This window comes from Monodelphis domestica, chromosome 1, assembly GCF_027887165.1.
Source record: "Monodelphis domestica isolate mMonDom1 chromosome 1, mMonDom1.pri, whole genome shotgun sequence".
In the NCBI taxonomy this organism is placed as follows: Eukaryota; Metazoa; Chordata; class Mammalia; order Didelphimorphia; family Didelphidae; genus Monodelphis; species Monodelphis domestica.
Genome location: NC_077227.1, coordinates 696,291,154 through 696,311,967, shown reverse-complemented (window position 1 = coordinate 696,311,967; position 20,814 = coordinate 696,291,154). Strand labels below are relative to the sequence as shown.

The 20,814-nt window shown below is 35.2% G+C and overlaps 1 protein-coding gene across 5 annotated transcripts in view; it reads right to left on the bottom strand.

Moving 5' to 3' along the window:
* NFATC3 (nuclear factor of activated T cells 3) overlaps positions 1–20,814 on the bottom strand; it is a 195,647-nt gene that overhangs the window by 58,613 nt on the left and 116,220 nt on the right. For 4 of the 5 annotated variants that reach the window (XM_056810018.1, XM_001373944.4, XM_007477224.3 and 1 more), the window contains 5 exons: positions 16,426–16,625; positions 13,466–13,638; positions 12,820–12,960; positions 11,123–11,178; positions 8,303–8,429 (listed from right to left, as the gene is read on the bottom strand). In XM_056810018.1, coding sequence (XP_056665996.1) covers positions 8,303–8,429; positions 11,123–11,178; positions 12,820–12,960; positions 13,466–13,638; positions 16,426–16,625 — 697 coding nt within the window. The remainder of the gene's footprint in view (positions 1–8,302; positions 8,430–11,122; positions 11,179–12,819; positions 12,961–13,465; positions 13,639–16,425; positions 16,626–20,814) is intronic. The other variant, XM_056810029.1, reaches the window with a different exon arrangement.

Sequence of the window (20,814 nt, the reverse complement as noted above, 5' to 3'; positions counted from 1 at the left end):
AGATAAAAATCAAAATGGATACTTGGATCTAGAAGTAAAGGGAAATAAACAAATTAGGGGAACATGGAAAAGTTTACCAGACAGGTGGATAAAGGAAGATTTTATAACCAAACAAGACATTGAGGATATTATACAAAATGAAATGGAGAATTTTGATTACATTAAATTAAAACAACAAATTTGGAAAAATTTTTATAGCAAGTGCCTTCAACAAATACCTCATTGCTCAAATACTGAGAACTGAGGCAAAATTATAAGAATACAAAGCATTCCCTAAATGATAAATGGTCAAAGGATATGAACAGAAGAAAAAATAAAAACACTCAATAGTAATAAGAAAATGTACTCCAAATTAATACTGACTAGAGAAATGCAAATTAAAGCAACTCTGAGATGCCATTTCATACCTATCAGATTGACTAATATGACCAGAAAGGAAAATAAATGTTGGAGGGGATATAGGAAAATGGGGACACTAATAAAATGTTGGTGGAACTGTGAACTGATATAATTATTCGGGAGAGCCATATGGAACTAGGCTCAAAGTGTCATAAAACTGTGCATATACATCCCCCTTGACCCAACAATACCATTACTGGTCTTATATCCCAAAGAGAAAGGGATCTATCTATACCAAAATATTTTTAGCAGCTCTTTTTGTGGTGGCAAAGAATTGGAAACTATGGGGTTGCTCATCACTTGAGGAAAGGATGAACAAGTTGAGACAGATGGTTATAACAGCATAATACTGAGCTGTAAGAAATGGTAAATAGGATGAGTTCAGAAAAATCTGGAATTTACACAGACTCCCATTATGCATTTGGCATATGTCACACCATGGGCATGCTATGGAGTCAGAGGGGATTTTTAATATCAGCTGGAAAATGCATTGCCGATGCAGACCATATTACTGGCCTTCTTTCTGCCCTCCAGCTTGCTGAAGCCATAGCTGTCATTCACTGCTCTGTCCACATATACAGTACCCACAGGTACTGACCCTGTCCCCAGGGAAAATGAACAAGCAGACACCTCAGCAAAGGTAACAGCCTTGGAAGGGCCCAAGTTAATTTTGACACTAACAATTATTGATGATTTCCTACAATGACAAGGAAGTGTGAAACCCTTGCTCCCGAGAAATTTCTATAACCAAATTTGTCACTCTATTCATAAACAGGGTCATTTTAGCACACAAGGCATTACAGACTCTGTTAAAAAAGTATGGATAGAATCCGGAATAACTACAATTGCTTCCAAAGTATGTACAGTTTGTCCTACCTTCCAGGCTTCTAACTAGCATGTTTTTTGTGGTAAAGTCTTTGGTGGACATCCTCTCGCTTATATTCCTTTTGAACACCTACAAATTGATTTTATTTCTATGTCAAGATTCGGACAGTATAAATTTTGTCTGGTCATAGTCGATCAGCTAACTAGGTGGCCTGAAGGGTTTCCAGCGGGTCACATCAGCTTTTGTTAAATTCTTTTGAAAGAAATTATTCCTTGTTTTGGCCTACCATCACATATTGATTCAGATTGAGGAATTCATTTTACAAATTTATTCATGTTCAGGAATAACTCCTAAATTTCATACATCATCATACCATCCCCAGAGCTCCGGCCAAGTTGAAAGAATGAATAAAGAACTTAAAACTATGATTGGAAAATTGTACACAGAGATTCATTTAGAATGGCCCGAAATTCTACCTCTGGTCCTATTTCATCCCAGAAAGAGACCCAGAGGTGATTTATACATCTCACCATTTGAAATGCTATTTGGATATTCAGCTATTCAGGCACAACCATTTATCCTTACCTATACATTATTGTTAGGAGAGGATACAACCATTGCCACACATATAAGACAATTACAAATGAAATTGCAAGAACTCCATGATTCTGGAGCTCCTGTTCAGGCAGGCCCCATAAACTTCTCACTTCATGATTTAAACCCAGGTGATCATGTATACATAAAGAATGTACTGGGTCTACTGAACCTGCTTATGATGGACTATTCCAAGCCCTATTGACTACACTAGACTTTAAGATGGGGGTGGGGTGGGGTGGGGGGTGGGCAGCTGGGTGGCTCAGTGGATTGAGTCAGACTCATATACTTCCTAACTGTGACCCTGGGCAAGTCACTTAACCCCCACTGCCTAGGCCTTACCACTCTTTAGCCCAAGAACCAATACCCAGTATTGATTCTAGGACAGAAGGCAAGGGTTTAAAAAAAAAAAAGTTTGGGGAGAGGGACTCATGGATTCAATGTACCCATTTAAAATGAGCACCTTCTGTTGATAATGAATAATTGCCTATACTGATTTTATTTGACTATTTGATTGTGACCAGACTTCTCTTGCTGGATATGTACTATTTTTTTTTTCACTGTATTTGGTTGATCCTTCTACTTAAACCAATTGCCCTTATAGGACAACACATATATTACCTAAAAAAAAAAAAAAATCTATATTAATGACCTGATAAGCCTTTTATAGTATTTTGTGCCTTCTGTAATTTTTTTTATTTTCTTGAATATATTATTGCTGCCAAACCTCTGTTGCTTTATCTACCTCATTTGCATCACACTGGATCATGGCAAGTTAAAGAGGAAATATATCTTATTTTTTGGCCATTAGCCTCTATATTTTTACCTCTGTGATTATGAAATATATACATTTTTGGTATTTTTTCATTATTGTTTTTCTTCCTACATGTGCCATACAGTATTTACTGAGTTTTTTCCTTTCATTTTTTTATATTTGAAGCACATGTCACAATATTGAAAAGACTTTTTTTTTTAACTGTTTTACTTTTCGCAATAGAATAAGCTAAGATGTCCTTCTGCCTAACATCTAGATGTGTACCCAAAAAGCTTTGAACTATAGCAACCTGCCACTAACTTATATCATGAGACTTTTGCTCAAGGATCACAGAAGTTGACCTACAAAGTGCCAAATGAGCACAAAAGGTAAAAAACCAAACCAATTCTATGGGGATTAACAGATAACATTCTGCACAAAGAGCCCAAGGATTTGATCATGTGTGAGACCCAGGTTGAGACTATTTAACATGTGTTAAATGCAGGACTTCTTTGTACCACACTCTCTATCAAGTCCATTATCCTTGAAAGTGAACAAAAGGGTCAAAACAGGAAATACTATTTCCTAATTGTTTTGAGATCTAATCCCTTTTTCTATTTCCTTTCATGATGTGACAATTTACTGTAGTCCAGACTACTAATTGGGTTATTGCATGATTGTTGTTGCAGGCTTATGGGACATGGATCGCTATAACAACCTTTTGTGATTTCTGAATTTTTCCCCTCTTTTCCTAGAATTGTTCACATTTTTGATATTCTTTATTTCACTCAGAGGTTATTTTTTCCATTTCTTTGATGTTTTTTAATAATTGATTCATATGCCTTATGACTCAACCATGTATCCCTGTGTGATTCCTAGGGGGGGGGGGGAGAATATGTGTTATTGTTGTGAACTTTGATTTGAATTTGAGCCTAATTTGGAACAAGAGAATTCAGAAGGTGAATGTTTTGGAGAAGGCACCATGAAGATGCCTGTGGAGACCACATGCTACACTAAAAGATCCCGAGTGAACTTTTAGATATGGTGAATTTGAACTATGGGGGAGTTTAATACATTTATTTTGGAAGGTACACCTTATGCAAAAGGGGACTGCCCCCAATTGGCTTTCTGTCAATGTACCTAACACTGTTTTGTTTTTTTTAATGTTCCTTTATCTCCAAATTATTATAATTTCCCTTTAGAAACTGCAATGCTGTATATACCTTTAGTTAAAAATCTTTAAAATTTTAAGTTAATTATGTTTGAAATGATCCATTGGGGAGATTGGTCTCCAAAGGATCACAGGGAGGAATGTGCAAATAGAAATTTGCTACACCTGAACTACATTTACCCAACATCCTTTTATGTTATGTCCTCATTTTATGTATGGAAACTTGAAAGATAAATTTGGCTGAGACCCACACTGTGAGGCTTCTTTTGGAGCTTGGGTGTTTGGTAAAGCATGGCAGGTGTGGGTCTCTCTGGCTCTGTGCTCTGCTCACTTGGCTGCATTAACCCCTTTCTTACTTTATTATTATTAAATCCTATATAATAAATACTATTTTTTCATTTTTCATCTCACACTCCCTACTCCCCACCCCCAGAGTTCATTACTAAGAAGGTAGAGAGATTCAGGCAGAGCTGCTCTCCTCCCCCTCTCCACTGCATCTGATGACAATGTTTCACATCCCCAGCCCCTCTGCCCAGCAGCCCAATGGAAGCACACAGGGGGTTAAGGTGGGTGGCTCACAGGCAGCAGAGCTGGAAGAGAACAGAGTACTTGGGCCAATCTTCTCCCCCCTAAATTTACTAAGGACATTCCTCATTTCACCTGCCCCTCTATCCAGCAGCCTAATGGGGCTCTTTCTCCCTCCCCTATATGGGATAAAGGGGCTGAGAAACGAAACAGTCGGTGGGATGGGAATTGCACTTGGTGAGATGGGGGCAGGGCCTGGCACTCCATCTCTAAAAGGTTTGCCATTACTGCTCTAAACTATTATAAGCAAAGCAAGTTTCCAAGAAATCTATAAAGGACTCATGATGAAAAATGCTATCCACAGCCAAAGAAATTATTGGAGTATGAGCCATCTTTATTTCTTTTATAAGTACTTTTTTGTATTGTATGAGTGATGTGTTCTATGATGGCATGAGCAATATGAAAATATGTATTGAATGAAAGCACTGGTGTGATATATATATATATATATATATCAGACTATTTACTGTCTTGGGAGAGGCAGAAGATGGAAGGAGAGAATCTGAATCATAAACTGTCAAAAATTGTCTCTACATTTAAGGTGGGGTAGGGCAGGTGGCATTTAGAGCAATGACCAATCACATCTTGAAGACCGATAAAGAAGCATGCTATCCACTTTCTGATAGATAAAAAACACAAGGTGAAAGGACAACATTCTTAGATATGGCATCACTTTTGTTAATTCATTTTGCTTGACTATACTTATTATGAGGAATTTCTTGTTCCTTCTCTAAGTCACTTGGGGTTGGGGAGGGGCAGGGGGTAGAGAAAACAACTTAGCAACAATGATGCCCAAAACAGCCATTATAACATTATAACATTTTTTAAAATGTATGGAAGAAGGGGCAGCTGCGTGGCTCAGTGGATTGAGAGTCAGGCCTAGAGATGTGAGGTCCTGGGTTTAAATTTGGCCTCTGACACTTCCTAGCTATATGACCCTAGGCAAGTTATTTATCCCCCACTGCCTAACCTTACTGCTCTTCTGCCTTGGGATTAATACTTAATATTGATTCTAAGATAGAAGGTATGGGTTAAAAAAAATGTACAGAAGAAAACAAAAGGAAGATTAAAAGGAAGCACAGAGAAGTAAGCCATATTTCAAAGTTTAAATTAATTATAAAGCTATAACAATATATGAAATTATAATAACTTCTATGCATCTTTTCAAAAGAAGCTGTGTGAAATGGAGACTAGCAGTTTCCTAGAGAATCCTCATGTCTTTCGGTCTATGCAAAATGGCTCTTTTTTTTGGTGTTTAAGTTCCAAACTAAAAAAAAAAAATTTAAGCATGCCTTTGACTATTTTGATATACACAAGATCTTTCTTTCAATCTTTTACTTCCATGGTAGACAAAGTTCATTAATGGCATCACGGCAAAAAGCTTGGTAGCTTTTCTTAATTCCAAAGAATCTGAGTTAATTGATTTTCTGTAGGCCACCCATTAATACTGGTACCTACATTTATATCCATTGATACACAACTTTCCACTAAAGTTTACCTTTATAATTGTTTTTTTATATATTTGGTATGGATCTAGGTCCTAATAAAGAAACTTCTACTATGAGAGTAGAAAGGCAGTAGTGTCAGAGGCAGAACTAGTATTTGGATCTTCCTTAACAGAGGGTTAGTTCTGTATCAATCAGCAAACATTTATTAAGTACTTAATTATGTGCCATGCATAATGCTAAATGCTAAAGAGATAAGAAAAAAAGTAAAACCAGGACCTGTACTCCAGTAGTTTTCATTCAATTAGGGGGAATAACTAGGAGGACTAAGAAAGGCCTCATGCTGGAAATAGTGCTTAAGTTTTATTCTAACTCTCTGCTCATATAAAAGTTCACTGGAAACAAGAATGGTTTTAGTTTTCAGGAGTAAGAGGTTAGCTCTGACCTCTACTGGGGATTTTAAGTCTGGCATTACTTGTCTCACAAGTCTATTGGGTAAAAAAGTGTTCTGTAAATGTAAAGTGACACAAAGGAGCTCTATAAGATGGTGAGCTCCTCAAAGGCAGGGGCTTTTTTCTGCCTTTATATCTTTAGCACTTAAATACTTATTGACTATTATACCATCCATTCAATTTACAGTTGGCTCTAGGAACTAGGGGTCTTGGGTTCAAATCTTGGCTTTGGTACAGATTTTGTCCATCAACTAGGGAATGACTAAACAAGTAGTGGTATATAATTGTGATGAAACAGTGTGCTATAACTATAAGAATTGACAAGCAGGAAGGTTTCAGCAAAACTTAGGAAGACTTATAAGACCTGATGCAAAGCGAAGTAAGCAGAACCTGACCATGGTATATAGTAACAGCAATATTGTAAGGATCATAAACTGGAAATTATTTAGTTACCCTGATAAAGAAAATGATCCAAGACAATTCCAAAGGACCTATTATGAAAATGCTATCCATTGTTTACTCTGAATTAAAATCAAAGTACATTTTTCACACTCTTTATTTTTCTTGCTTTTCTTTTTCTTTTCTTTTTGTGATGTGTTTTTATGATTTCACCCGTATATTTGATGATATAATACTTGCCTGCAGGTGAGAGAAGAACTGAGAGGGGAAAAATTTTGAAACTCAAAATTTAAATGAAAAGAACGTTAAAATAAAAAGATTTTTTTAAGGGATTGAGAAAGGCTTCTTGCTGAAAGTGAGAGTTTAGCTGAGGGAAGTTAGGAGGTAGAGACAAGAAGACAATTCCAGGCAGGAAGACATCAAATAAAAATGTCTAGAGTGGGGATTTGTCTAATTTGAGGAACAATGAGTAGTCCAATATCACTAGACTGTAGAGCATGTAGAAGCAAAGAGTAAGTAGGAAGGACTTTAAAAATCAATCAGAGAAAGGTTCTATGAGGAAGGGGTGAGAGAATGCATTCAAATCACAAAAAGTCATGGAGACTATATAGTGTTGACCAGTTAGGTGGCCATTTTGGCTAAAACATCAAGTGCATTCATGGGACTAATATGAAGTTTATAAAGACAGTTTGGAGCCAGAAGATATAGTCTGAAATATCAGGCTGAGGAACCGAAAGGTAGTCAATGAATTTTTATTCTCCAAAAATAAATTTATTTTTACAATCTCTCCTATCCACAATATCACCCCAAAACTTCTTGAATGTTTAAAAATAAAAACCTCTCACAACAGATACAAAATCCAGCAAAACAAATTCCCACATTGTCTAAAAATCTATGCTTCACTCAGAATTTTAAGTCAATTACCAATATGGTAGAAGTGAAGGCTTTTTGGCCAAGAGAGTGATATAGTTAAGCTTGGGTATCAGGAAGATTCCTTGACTGCTGTGTGGAGGATAAATTGGAGACAGGAGACCAATTAGAATATTACTCCAATCTTATAAATAAGAGATAAGTTAGGCCAGTGTTAAATACAGAGAAGGAGATTGATTCTGTAAGACATTGGATATGAGAAAAAAGGGCAATAGACTGAAGGATGACTCTGAGGTTACAAACCTATACAGAACAGTTTTTATCCTCAATTGAAATAGGGAAATGTGAATAAGAAATTAATTCAGTTGGATAATAATGAGTTTCATTTTACTTATGTTAAATTTAAGATAAGGACAGGAAAAAAAAATCTGTGTTAGAATGTCTAGTCTGCCAAGAAACAGGATTGGAGCCTAGGAGAGGAATAAAAGCTATAGACACAGATCTGTGAGGTAAGTAAATAGAGATTATAAATCATTTTGGAGTTAATGATATCACCAAGGGAAAAATGTATAGAGATAAGAGAAGATGTCAGAGATAGGGTTCTGATAGCCATGTTTAGGGGTAAAAAAATAATTACTTATGCTGTAGGTCAGTCTTTAGCATCAAATCAATGAGTTTGGAAATGAGATAAGACTTTCATACTTCTAAGTACTATGTTCTAAAGATGTTGTACAATTTGCTGAACCTCTTTTCACCCAATACAAACCAAAAAGCTTTGTGAAAAACCATTATAATAACTCCTTGTACCTGGTGTGTAAGTAAAACGTTGAGATTGACTTTTTTTCCTCTTGCCATTACAAAGATAAAACTGCACCTGCACCGCAGCTGTAACTGTTCTGTTATGGTATGGAGGAACTTCAAGGACAATGTTCGCCTAAGTGAAAATTCAAAGATAATATTATACTTACAACTAAAATATTTAGCACAATGAGACTAAAGCATTTTGGATCACTTTGGACAGTGACTACCTAAATACTAAGTACTACTTATTATACTACTAAAATATACTGCATGTGAAAAACAGCTTTCTATAATCAGTCTTCATGTAGCTTTTCCTATAATTTTTTTTTTGGAGGGGGAGGTAAAAGAGGGAACAAGTTTTCTTTTCACAATGATGTTAATTGATACAGAAGAAAAAAACTATTGTTATATGAAACTTGCCAAGGAAATTTGTACTACTGTGTGAATATAACCCTAAGACTAATTTAGTTTTTTAAAAGCCTTCATCTTCTGTCTTAGAATTGATAGTAAGTACTGTTTCAAGGCAGAAGAGCAGTAAAGAATAGACAACTGGAGTTTAGTGACTTGCCCAGAGTCACACAGCTAGGAAGGGTCTAGGGTCAAATTTGAATGTTGAACCCCCTATCTCCAGGCTTGGTTCTCTGGCAGCTACTAATTGCCCCATTTTAATTTTATAACTTTAACTTTCTGTCTTAGTAACATCTCTGGGAGAGAAGGGAAGGGCTAGGCAAACAAGAGTTAAATGGCTTGTCTGTAGTCACATAGATAAGTGTCTGTGGCCACATTTGAACCTCCAAACTCCAGGCCTGGCTATCTATCCACTGTACCACCTAGATGACCCTCCTAATACCTTTTAAAATTATAGTTTCCTCTTTTAACTTCTGAATCCATGTTTAGTCACTTAAATGAGAGCTCACAATTTGATGACTAATTTACACTTCTTAAAATTTATCAGGAATCTTCTTTTTTTAAACTATTACTTTCTGTCTTAGAATCAATACTATATATTGGTTCCAAGGCAGAAGAGTGGCAAGGACTAGGCAAAAGGGGTCAAGTGACTTGCCCACGGTCTCACAGCTGGGAAGTGTCCGAGGCCAAGTTTGAACCTAGGACCTCCTGTTTCTAGGCCTGGCTCTCAAACTACTGAACTACCCAGCTGCACCCTCAGGAATCTTCTAAATGAGAAAATAATGTAATCAATCAAATAATCAATAAACATTTATTAAGGCCTACTATGTGCCAGGCACTGTGCTAAGCACTAAGAATATAAAGAGATTAAATATAGTTCCCATCCTCAAGGATCTTACAATTGAATAGGGGAGAAAATATGCAAACAAATATATATAGGATTTTAATTGGGACTTAAAGGAAGCCAGTAGTACAAGTTAAAAGAAAATAATCCAGACAAAGGGACAACCAGAGAAAATGCCCACAGCTCATATGATATGACTGACTATTCATGGAATAGTCGGGAAAGCCAAGGTTACTAGATCAAAGAGTGTGTCCTGAGGAGTGAAAAGACTGAAAAGGTAGGAGGAGATTAAGTTGTAATGGGCCTTGAATGCCAAAGAGAGCATTCTGTATTTGCTTCTGGAGATGACAGGGAGCTAACGGAGTTTAATGAGGGTGGGGATGATATGGTAGGATCTGTGCTTTAGGAAAATCACTTTGGTGGCTGGATGGAGGATGGATTGGGGTGGAGAGATTTGAGGCAGACAGATCCACCAATAGGCTATTGTAATAGTCTAGGCATGAGGTGATGAGGACCTGCCCTAGGATGGTGACAGTGCCAGAAGAGAAAAGGGGAATTGAGAGATATTGTGGAGGTAAAATCTAAAAGCACTGACAACAGACTGGATATGAGGGGTGAGAGATCCAGGTGGAAAGAAAATGAGTACTGTTTTTGATTTTGATATGTTAAGTATAAGATGTCTAGTAGACATCCATCTTGAGATATCTGAAACGCTGTTGGAGATGTGAAATTGGATGTCTATATACTTATTTTCACTACAAATTATATAAGCTTTACAAAATCTTAAAGGAGGAGTAGGGAATCTCTACTGTAATGAGGCCTTAGCACATGATGTATAAAGAAATAATGGTCCCACCGCATTTGGCCCATGCTCTTCATATATATGGCTTAAAGCCCAAATAATAAACCCCCCTCCATTCCTATCTTAAACTCCAAGTTGACTACTATGGCTGTTCCATTCAGAATTGTATTTCTGAAAGGAGGATAAGGTAGCTGAAGTGTTTTGAGCAATAAATAGTCTGAGGTCAATAAATAGCCTGAGCACTTTTTTTCCCCACAGTCTGTTAGAAGGGAAAGGGGCTTATAATGCATTAAAAAAAAAAACACACAAAAAAACCCTTCTAAAACAGTCTCTTCCAATCCCTTCCCCTAACTCAAACCAGATATTATACTAAAATGAAGTTAATTTTTATTATTTATTTAAAAGCTACTTTTTCTAACTTTCTCCAAATAATTTTTTCACTCTTTTTATTATATATAATATCTTACCATATATTGTACAATAATAATATAATATGAAACATTTAATTATTATTTCACTCTATATTAATATATATTAGGCCTATTTCATGTTTAACTCTGTTCCCAAAGCCTACCTAAAACATTCCTTTGTCCATAGTTGGTACCAAATAAATGTTTATTGTTGTTGGATGGATATTTTAAAATATTTCAGTGACTTCAGAGGGTAAAAAAGTTCTCTTTGTCTTAAAAAGAATAGCATATAATTCAGTTTTCCTATTTAAAGATATCAACCAAGAATACTTTCTAAAGGGAAAAAAAATTAAATTCCTCACCCCTTGACACTTTTCCCTAATTATTTTTCCTTCTACTTCCCATTGAGGACGTCCATCTGTTGAAAGAAATGATTCAATTTACAAATAATTCGGATTATAAAATACATGAAAGCATGCAATAAGAATATTATTAGAGGTTTAGAAATTAATTTTTAAGCAAGATATAATTATATAGTTACACATCATTATGATGAATTTCCCCCCAAAACATAAAAATCCTTTGAATAATTTTAAGTCATTCATGTCTTAAGCATAAACAATTCCATACTTAGATGTGTATTTGATTCTTTTGGATGTGCAATATTTTAGGCCATTACAAAACTGCTATTTTAGTGTCATATTAAGCTCCTGGTGGTACCAAAAAAAAAATGGCATGTTGATTTCTAAGAGTAGCTTTGAAAAATCTGTAAGATATGCCCAATGAATTACTTTTATGAGTCAGTAAGCAACAAGCTATAATGACTAAAGATACTAACAATTTGAAAATGAATAAAATTATAAATATTTTATCTGAAAGAAAACTGAGATTATATTTATTTGCAGTCTTAAATTTCACAATAAGAATTTTTCTTATTTTCATAAAGCTATATCATTTGGATAATATTCTTAATCCAAGGCAAAGTTAATAGATCAGAGGATAACTTTTCCAATCTTGAAACCTTACTAAAGAGCTTTTAATCACTAGTAACCTATGTGTTTTATTGCTTACACCTGAAATGATGGTCAGGCTAACAACTAAAAAGAACAAATTCATTTATTCAAAATTTATTAAAAGTTTACTGCATATCTGTTCCTGTGCTAGTTGCTAATAAAAAGCCAAGATGAGTAAGATCGTTTTTCTTCCTTTGAGGAGTTTATTCTTTAGCTACAGAGGTAAGATGCACACACAAGTAGCCATTACACAAAATTTTACCTGCACCCAAGATGTAAAAACTAATCTTTTACAAAAGCACCAAATAATGTAAATCAATATTAGTTATCATTTTGTTTGCTTTACATTTTTTCCAATACTTTAAAAAAATATGACTTCTTTTATCAGGTGGCCAAATTTTATGCATTATATAATCCCCTAGAAAAACACACAGAAAACTGTGAAAATGGGAACTAATGACTATTATACCCACACTCTCTCTCACACTCTAAGTTTAGTTTTTCAACTTTTAAAAAACTGCTACTTCTAGGTTGGACATGGTGGCACATGCTTATAGTCCCAGCTATTGGAGAGGCTGAAGTTGATGGATATTTGATCACAGGATTTCCGAGTTATTCTAGAGATAAAACCAATTAGTTTCCACACTAAGTCCAGCACCAACATGGTGAACCCTTGGGACTGGAGTAGTCACAAGGCTGTCTTAAATAAGGGAGAACTTGACCAGGTCAGAAATTGTCAAAGATTCCAGCCTGAGGAGCAGTGGGAGTGATCACTGCACTTCTAGCCTTGGGTAAATTCCACATAGGGAGACCTAGTTTCAAAAACTAAAAATAAAACAACAAAAAAATGCAACTACTAAGTTTGCCTAGGGATGAAATTTCATGTGCAAAAGTACAAGGAGAGTTCAGCAAATAGCTCTGGTAGAAACAAATCACTAGTGGATTGACCAACTTTGAAACTCTTGGAAGAAAAAATTGTTTCAATCTCTTAAAACCACCTCTTGCTCCCCCATCCCCCAAATCCCTCAGTATAAACTTTCTATTACCTTGGCTTTTTTCAATAAAGATGATTTTGGATTCTGGAAGAAAATTTGATCCAGTCACCACCATTTCATGACCTCCGTTTACTGGACAACTGTTGATACTGTACTTCTCAATCTGAGGAAGTTCTTGAGCAGATCGCTGTGCTATTCCCCCCCCAGATTTGAATAAAAGCTTGTATTAATTTGTAAACTTTTATGCATAAAGAATACATTTAAAAAATAAAAACAAGAAAAATTATATTATGCTTGATAAACAAGCATTTCATCTGAGTCATATTTACTACTAAAACATAAGATTTAAAAAATAATTTTATATTATTATTTACAATGCACTACAATGTAATCTAGGTATATCATATACCATCACCATGGCATTATGCATTCACATGTTCAGGTTTGGGACTAGAATCAAGATTTTCTGATTTTTAAAGATTTTCCTGTTAAAAGCACAATGTGCTATACTATTCTGTCTCATTTTGCCAAGTCCAACATAAAAATCAGTTTATATACTGATTCAGCATACTAGGTTATTTAATTTCTGTGTCTAAATTTGCACTTCTCACCTAAACTTTGGATAGCAAATAAAGAGAAAATAATTTACTAGTTATTATTAAAGAAAATTTAAAGAGATGCCATCATACTCACTTACAGCATTCAACAGGTATGGAAGCAGTCTGCAGAGATAAGACTTTTCCACTAGGCTGGGGGATGTGTACACGAAAGACAAGACGCACTCTAGTATTCTTTCTGCCAATGTCAGTCTCTCCTTTTCGAAGTTCTATATCTGAATTTCGAAGTTTTAAAATACCTGCACAATCAATACTAGAGGGAAAACATAATACTTTACTTCATGATTCATTAGCAATTGTTCTAGAAAATCCAGCGATTTTAGTTTTGTATTTTTAATCTCTTTTTTTTTAAAGGTTGCTATCACCAAAAAAAGTCATCGCTTATTGACTAATCTTCTGATGATGGGCCATTCCATATTTAGCCAGCCCAGTCCTAGAGCAATAGACAAAAATGTTTTTGTTGCAGCCATACTCAAAACCTCTTTATAACTTGGTAGAAAATACCAGAGTATCCTCTCCCCATTGGCACAAGCTTTAAGAACCCAGTTATCTCTGCGGCATAATTAAAGCAACAGAACTGGGGTTTTATAGAATAGTTGGCCTCTCACAACTTTTATATGCAAGTGTTAAGATAAGATATGTGCATGGTGGTCATTATGTTGTTCAATCGCTATGTAACTTAAAACTGGCCAAGAAAGGAAGAAATGTGGTACCATCTACATAGGGTCTGTCTGGGTGATTAGAAGGAATTGTTGTAAAGATTTGTAAATGTAATTCTTGGAATTGAAGAGTCAAAAGAATGGGAAACATTACATAAAGTTAGGGCATGATAGTTCATCTGTGGAGAAGTAGTAGTACCATCAATCATAAGTTTGGCTACTGAGTAGTATGTATTAATAAAAGCCATTTCATCATGTTAAAAATTGAATTTTCTATATAATCTACATTTATGACTGTTTATATATTAAACAGTTACAGATAACAGTAGAGAATATTTTTAAGAATATGTCCCAAATTAACATCCATGACCATCCAAAAGCATGAACAATTAAAAACAATTACAGTAAATCATCTATGTTATTTAAATGAAGAATGAGAGCATTGGAATATTGGCCAAATATTCAAATCAGCTAGATTGGTTTTCATTGTTTCCCCACTTATAGGCAAAACCTGTAGGCAGAAACCAATCTGTAAATTTAACGCCAAAAGGGTTTGAAGGATAACAAATAATTAGCAATGAAAAAAAGGAAGGGGGAATAGAGAGGCGAAATCACCTGAACAAGTTGCTTTATATTCTGGAATTCTAAAATCTACTTTTCAAATGTACAGATAAAATCCACAGAAAACAAATGAAGTTTTCAAATAAACGATTTGCACCAAGGTGATAAAGTTTTATAAATAGAATTATTGTTCTTTCAGTTCCAGAGATACTTATTAAAATGTAAAAGTAGCGATTACTCACAAAAATGTGACAAAATTCAGATCTTGGTTCCTGGATTTATACAGACTTCTATTGTTATGAATTATGTTATGTCAAAAACTGTCAGGGCTAAGGCAATAATTCTGATTTATGGGATTTGGATTCATTTAAGTTCAAAACTTTCACTTTATAAAATGCCAGATTACACAGCTTGTGCATATTATTGAGTGGGGGAAATATCCTAAATGCTGTTTGAAACCATTACAACATCCATATTAATTGGGGTAGGGGGAGATACTCCCAATATTTGGAAGCTTAATAAGATCTATTCAATTCAAATGTAGTTATAAAAAATGGAGAAGGGGGTTCCACTTGTAGGAATGCCATTTAATAAAGTCTTCTTATAACTGTACCCTCAGACTACTAAGGTGACATTTCAATTTTTAAATAATCAACACAGGTTGCCCCCAACCAAAACCTGTCTTTCCTGAGCCCCTTTAGACCTCTAATTTATACTGTCTATATCTGGTTTATACAATTATCTACAGTGGGAAGTAATTTTCTCCCCCAGCAGGTGGCACTCTGAATCATACAGACAGGAAGGCTGGGGTTTTCCTTGCTATAGGATGGTATAGGTAATGGGAGCTCTCATCACAGTGTCCTATAAAGCATTGTTCAAGAGCAGCTTCCTTGGCTTGTTACTCCAAAGAAAGTTGAGTTGGAGGCATATGTAAAAATGGCAACAAGTTCTGCCCCAACAACAACCACCTATACAGAAGCAGAAGGATACAGTGGGGAAAACGCTGGATTTGAACCAGAGGACCTGGGTTCAGATGTCCAGTTCTACCACTAGTAGTACTAGTGGAAGAGGGAAAGGGAATAAACATTCATCAAGGACTTTCTGTACTGTGCTAAGGGCATTAACAAATATCTCATCTGAACTTCACAAAATCCTGCAAGGTAGGTGCTGATATTATACCAATATTATAGATGAAAAAAAAAAACTGAAGTTAAGCGACTTTCCCAAGGGATCACAAAGTCAGTATCTGAGGCTCAATTTGAACCCAGGTCTTTCAGAATCCAAACTCAATACTCTTATCTACTGTATTTCCTAGCTGTCTCCTACTCTGTATGCCTCAGTTTCCTTATTTGTAAAAAGGAAAGTATTGGATTAAATGATCTCTAATTCCAAGCATGCTATTCTTTTTGCTTTCTGGCAAATTGGGGTGGGGAGACCCTCTTTGTTGGAACTTCAAAGTAGGGCCTATATACAAGCAAGCCCAATTAAGAGTGATTCATATTTATACCTATTTAGTTGACTAGTTACCTATATTCCAGAATATTTGATAATAATTTCTTTTAGAAACAGAGCCTCTAATATAATACAAACAAAATACAATACAAATCAAACAAAAATGAAGACATAATTATCACTATTTGTATAACACAAATATATATACACACATATATGTATGTATGTGTGTATATATATAATTTATATATGCAAGTTATATATATACATTTTTTAATTTATATATACATATAAATTATATATATATACATATTTATATATATACAATTTTTAGTCCAGGTAGGGGGGAGGGATAGGAAACAACATACCTGGCTGACATATTATTTTCAGGAAGAAGTGGAATTTCTAAAACTTTTGTGCTGGCAATTATTATTTCTTGGCTAGCAGTAGCAACGGTCTTCCCAGTGATTCGGTGCACCTGGTAGAAAGCATGTGGCCGTAGGTAGCGATCATCTGCTGTTCCAATGAACATCTGTAGATTTATTGGTTTTTCGTTATACCCCAGGAGCTAAATAGAAAAAAAAATACACATACATTTATGTTTCTAAAGTATAACAAGAACACTGACAGTATGACTGCTTTCTTATTATTTCATTCTTTCTATTTAGGTATGTGCTAAGAGGTATCCCCCCCTCCTAGCACAGTGCCTGACATACAGTAGGCACTTAATAAATGCTTGCCGATCAACTGATCTAAGCATTCTACTCATTGTATTCACAGAACATAAATAAAATGCCTATTAAACAAATACTAGTAAGACCTAAACTAATAGTTGTGGATTAATTCCAAATTTGGGGTATTTCTTTATAAAGGTAAAGAGCTTGGAGGAGCAAGAAAAATGTATCAAAAAACTAAATTCTTTATTTCTATCTTAAACTCTTATCTTCTATCCAAGTAACAACTAACCATAAGACAGAAAGGGCAAGGACTAGATAAATGAGGTTGTGACTTGCCCAGGGTCACACAGCTAGGAAGTGTCTAAGGGATCAAATTTGAACCCAGGTCCTCTCAACACAAGGTTAATCTTAATGATTTGGCCATCTGTGTGTAAAGTACAATAGACACTCCTCCAGGAGACCAATCAGGAATTAGTCTGCAGATCTGTTTTGGAGTAGTAGTCTACTGCCCCAAGATTTTATTCAAAGGCAGAGTTGTGGGATTTTACTTGCCTGTTTTATAAAAAATCATGTACCCCATAGCTTTTAAATTCTTTAAACTCTTTAGTTCAGGTCACTGATCTCTATACTTTCAGAAACACTTCATTTGAAAAGTAAGATCAAAAGAAAAAATGACTAGAAAAGCTTAATGTTCTCTCTCTTAGAAGAAAGCAACCCAAAGTGATAATCTGTTAGGAATATCACTATAGGCAACCTATTAATCAAAGAAAGTTAAAGTATAAAGCTAAGTATGTAAAGGAAATACTTATCGCATATCAGTTAAATCTCACTTCAAGGCACTATTTATAGAGTGCTTTTAAACTTTCAAAATGCTTTTGTATCATATCTCATTTTATGAAGGAGATAGGGCAGGTATTACTAGAAGACCATTGTAGATATTCATTATAAGCAAATGCTTATTACTAAGCACTCAATGATGCCTTTACTGATTTTTCATTTCTTCTGACATCTCCAAAAGATAAATCAGTTTCAAAACTACCCTTAGCACCAACTAGCTCCTCCTCTCAACTTCCTACTCTCATTCTCACAGCCAGAGAGGCTTAAAATCTTAGAATCATTTTTGATTAATAACAGCTCACATTTCTTTGCAGAATCCAAAATTCTACTTCTATATAACCTATCTAGGTAGATAAAACAAATTTTAGTTTTGCCATTTTCAGATATAGAAAACAAGGGTCAGGTATTAAGTTACTTATGGCAGTATCACACAGCTAACAAGCAGCAGTCAGAAATCAACCTTAATCTGCCAAAATCTGGTGATTTTTCCTATTATACTATGATATTCAATCTTTTTAAACACCCTACTGTCTATCTAATCAGTACCAAATTTGTAAACTTTTCCCTTAAAATAACTTCTATGGGGAGCTGGGTGGCTAAGTGGATTGAGAGCCAGGCCTGGAGATGGGAGGTCCTGGTTTCAAATCTGAAATCAGATACTTCTCAGCTGTGTGACCCTGGGCAAGTTACTTAACCCCTATTGCCTAGCCCTTACTGCTCTTCTGCCTTGGAATGAATACAATAGAGTCAGTCAGTATTTATTTTAAGAGAGAAGATAAGGTTTAAAAAAAAAATTCTTAAAATTAAGGAAATTCATGTTTGCCAGATCCAAGAGGTAGGGAGGAGAAGCAAGGAAAGGAGATGATTTGAATCACATAACTTCAGAAAACTTGTGTGGAAATTTATTGCACATAACTGGTAAAGAGATTACAAAAAAAATTTTTTTTGAGAAAATTAATTTTCCTTAAAAAAAAAAAATCACAACCCTACTGCCATTAACTTCGTTAAAGTTTTCATATACCTTGGACCATAGTGAAAGATTCCTAGCTGCCCTCTTAGAATGCCAATAGCAGACAAATATTTCTTTCTTTTTTTGGCAGGGTAAGAATATCAGTTTACTGATTAGCACAGCATCATAACCAATAAAGGAACATAGATCATTGGTCTTTTTGACAACCAAAGACCTTGAGGGTCCTGGATCAGGTAGGCACACTTTTGGGAGCTCACTTAGCTTCCTTGAAAAGTCCAAGGCATCTCTAATTGGCTTACAGACAAATCTTTCTTAAACATTACTGTTTTTTCTTTTCTTTGTTCTGGTAATGTTTTATTACCCTCCCCCCCTTACATGTAATTAAAATGTTTGGTGTTTATTTCCTAACATTTTGAGTTCTACACTCTTTTTCTTTTTCTTCCCTTCCCTGTCCCTGAGAAGGAAGCAATTTGTTATTGGTTATGCATGTGCTTTCATACACATTTCCATATTTATCATGTGAAAAAAATAAAGCAAAAAAATCATCTGCTTCCATCTGCATTCACACTCTAAATATCATCTTAATTAAATTATTTCAGTGTTTAAAAAGTTTCAATGTCTTGCTGTTTCCAAGACATAAAATCAAAATTTTCTATTTGACTTTCAAGGTTCTGCATAATTTGGCCCCAACTCACATACCTTTGTCCTCAGGCATAATCAAATCAGTATGATAACAACATTGTGTGCAATCTTGTTAATATACCTTTGCTCCTGATCCCTACTCTGAAATATCCTTATCTTTTCTCTATCCAACTTCTCTCTAGTATTTATCCTTTAAGGCAATATAGTAGAAAGAGAAGTGGAGCTGAAGCTAGAAATCTTGATTCAAATTCTAGGTCTTCCATTTATTAGTTTGTGAGCTTAGGCCAAGTAGCCAATACTAAGTTCTAAGGCAGTAGAGTGGTAAGGGATAAGCAGTGGGAGTTAAGTGACTCGTCTAGGGTCACACAGCTAAGAAGTCAGGGGTCTTTAGGATCCTCTGGCTGAAATTCTATTGAAGGCCATTTAGATGGAAATGGTTCTTCTGGAATTGTGGATCATTTACTTTGCTGATTCCATTTGGTTTTCTCCAAAAGTTTTTGTTTTGTCTTATTCATTCATTTATTTTTGAAAAATTGAAAAATCATTTAAAGTTTTTTATCTCTACATTTTCAGTCTTGCCAGAAGGCAGAAGATAATCTTTGTGGGTTCTAATGCTACTTGGTCTAAGGGTAGGAAGATGATTTTTCTCATCCAAAAATCATAACTTTCTAAGTCACTTGTAACAAGAATTTCATACATCTATTTGTAGACAACAAAAACGTCCTCAGTTAGAATAAAGTCTAATTTTAATCTCAACTTGAAAAAATTTTCCATTGTTAGTCAATAGTATAAAAAGTGCTAGACTTACAGAGTAGGTCCAAATTGTATTTTGCCATTTCCTAGCTGTATAACTTTACACATGTCACTTAACTTTTTCATCACTGTAAAATGAAGGCTAGATGGCTTTAAAGGTATCTCATAACCCTTAATTTATGTTTAGTGGTTTTTAACACAAGTTTAATCGGGTGGTCTAAAGCCAAACCTTATTTAAGTACATAATTTCTAAGCTATAGGTGACAGGATTTCTCCTTGTCTTAATATTTTAAAACTATTATTGTGGTTCTTAAAATTTCACACTTCCAATCTGCCCATTTCTGCCCTTCTAAAGGAATTTGTACACATGAAAAAGTGTTCTAAATCTCTTATAATCAGAGATGCAAAACAAAAACAACTCTGAGGTATCACCTCACACCTAGCAGGTTGACTAACATGGCAGCAAAGGAAAGTAATGAATGTTGGAGGAGATGTGGCAAAGTTGGGACATTAACACATTGCTGGTGGAGTTGTGAACTGATCCAACCATTCTAGAGGGCAATTTGGAACTATGCCCAAAGGGCAACAAAAGAATATCTACCCTTTGACCCAGCCATAGCACTGCTGGGTCTGTACTCCAAAGAGATAATAAGGAAAAAGACCGTACAAGAATATTCATAGCTGTGCTCTTTGTGGTGGCAAAAAATTGGAAAATATGGGGATGCCCTTCAATTGGGGAATGACTGAACAAACTGTGGTATCTGTTGGTGATGGAATACTATTGTGCTAAAAGGAATAATAAAGTGGAGAAGTTCCATGGAGACTGGAACAACCTCCAGGAAGTGATGCAGAGCGAAAGGAGCAGAACCAGGAGAACA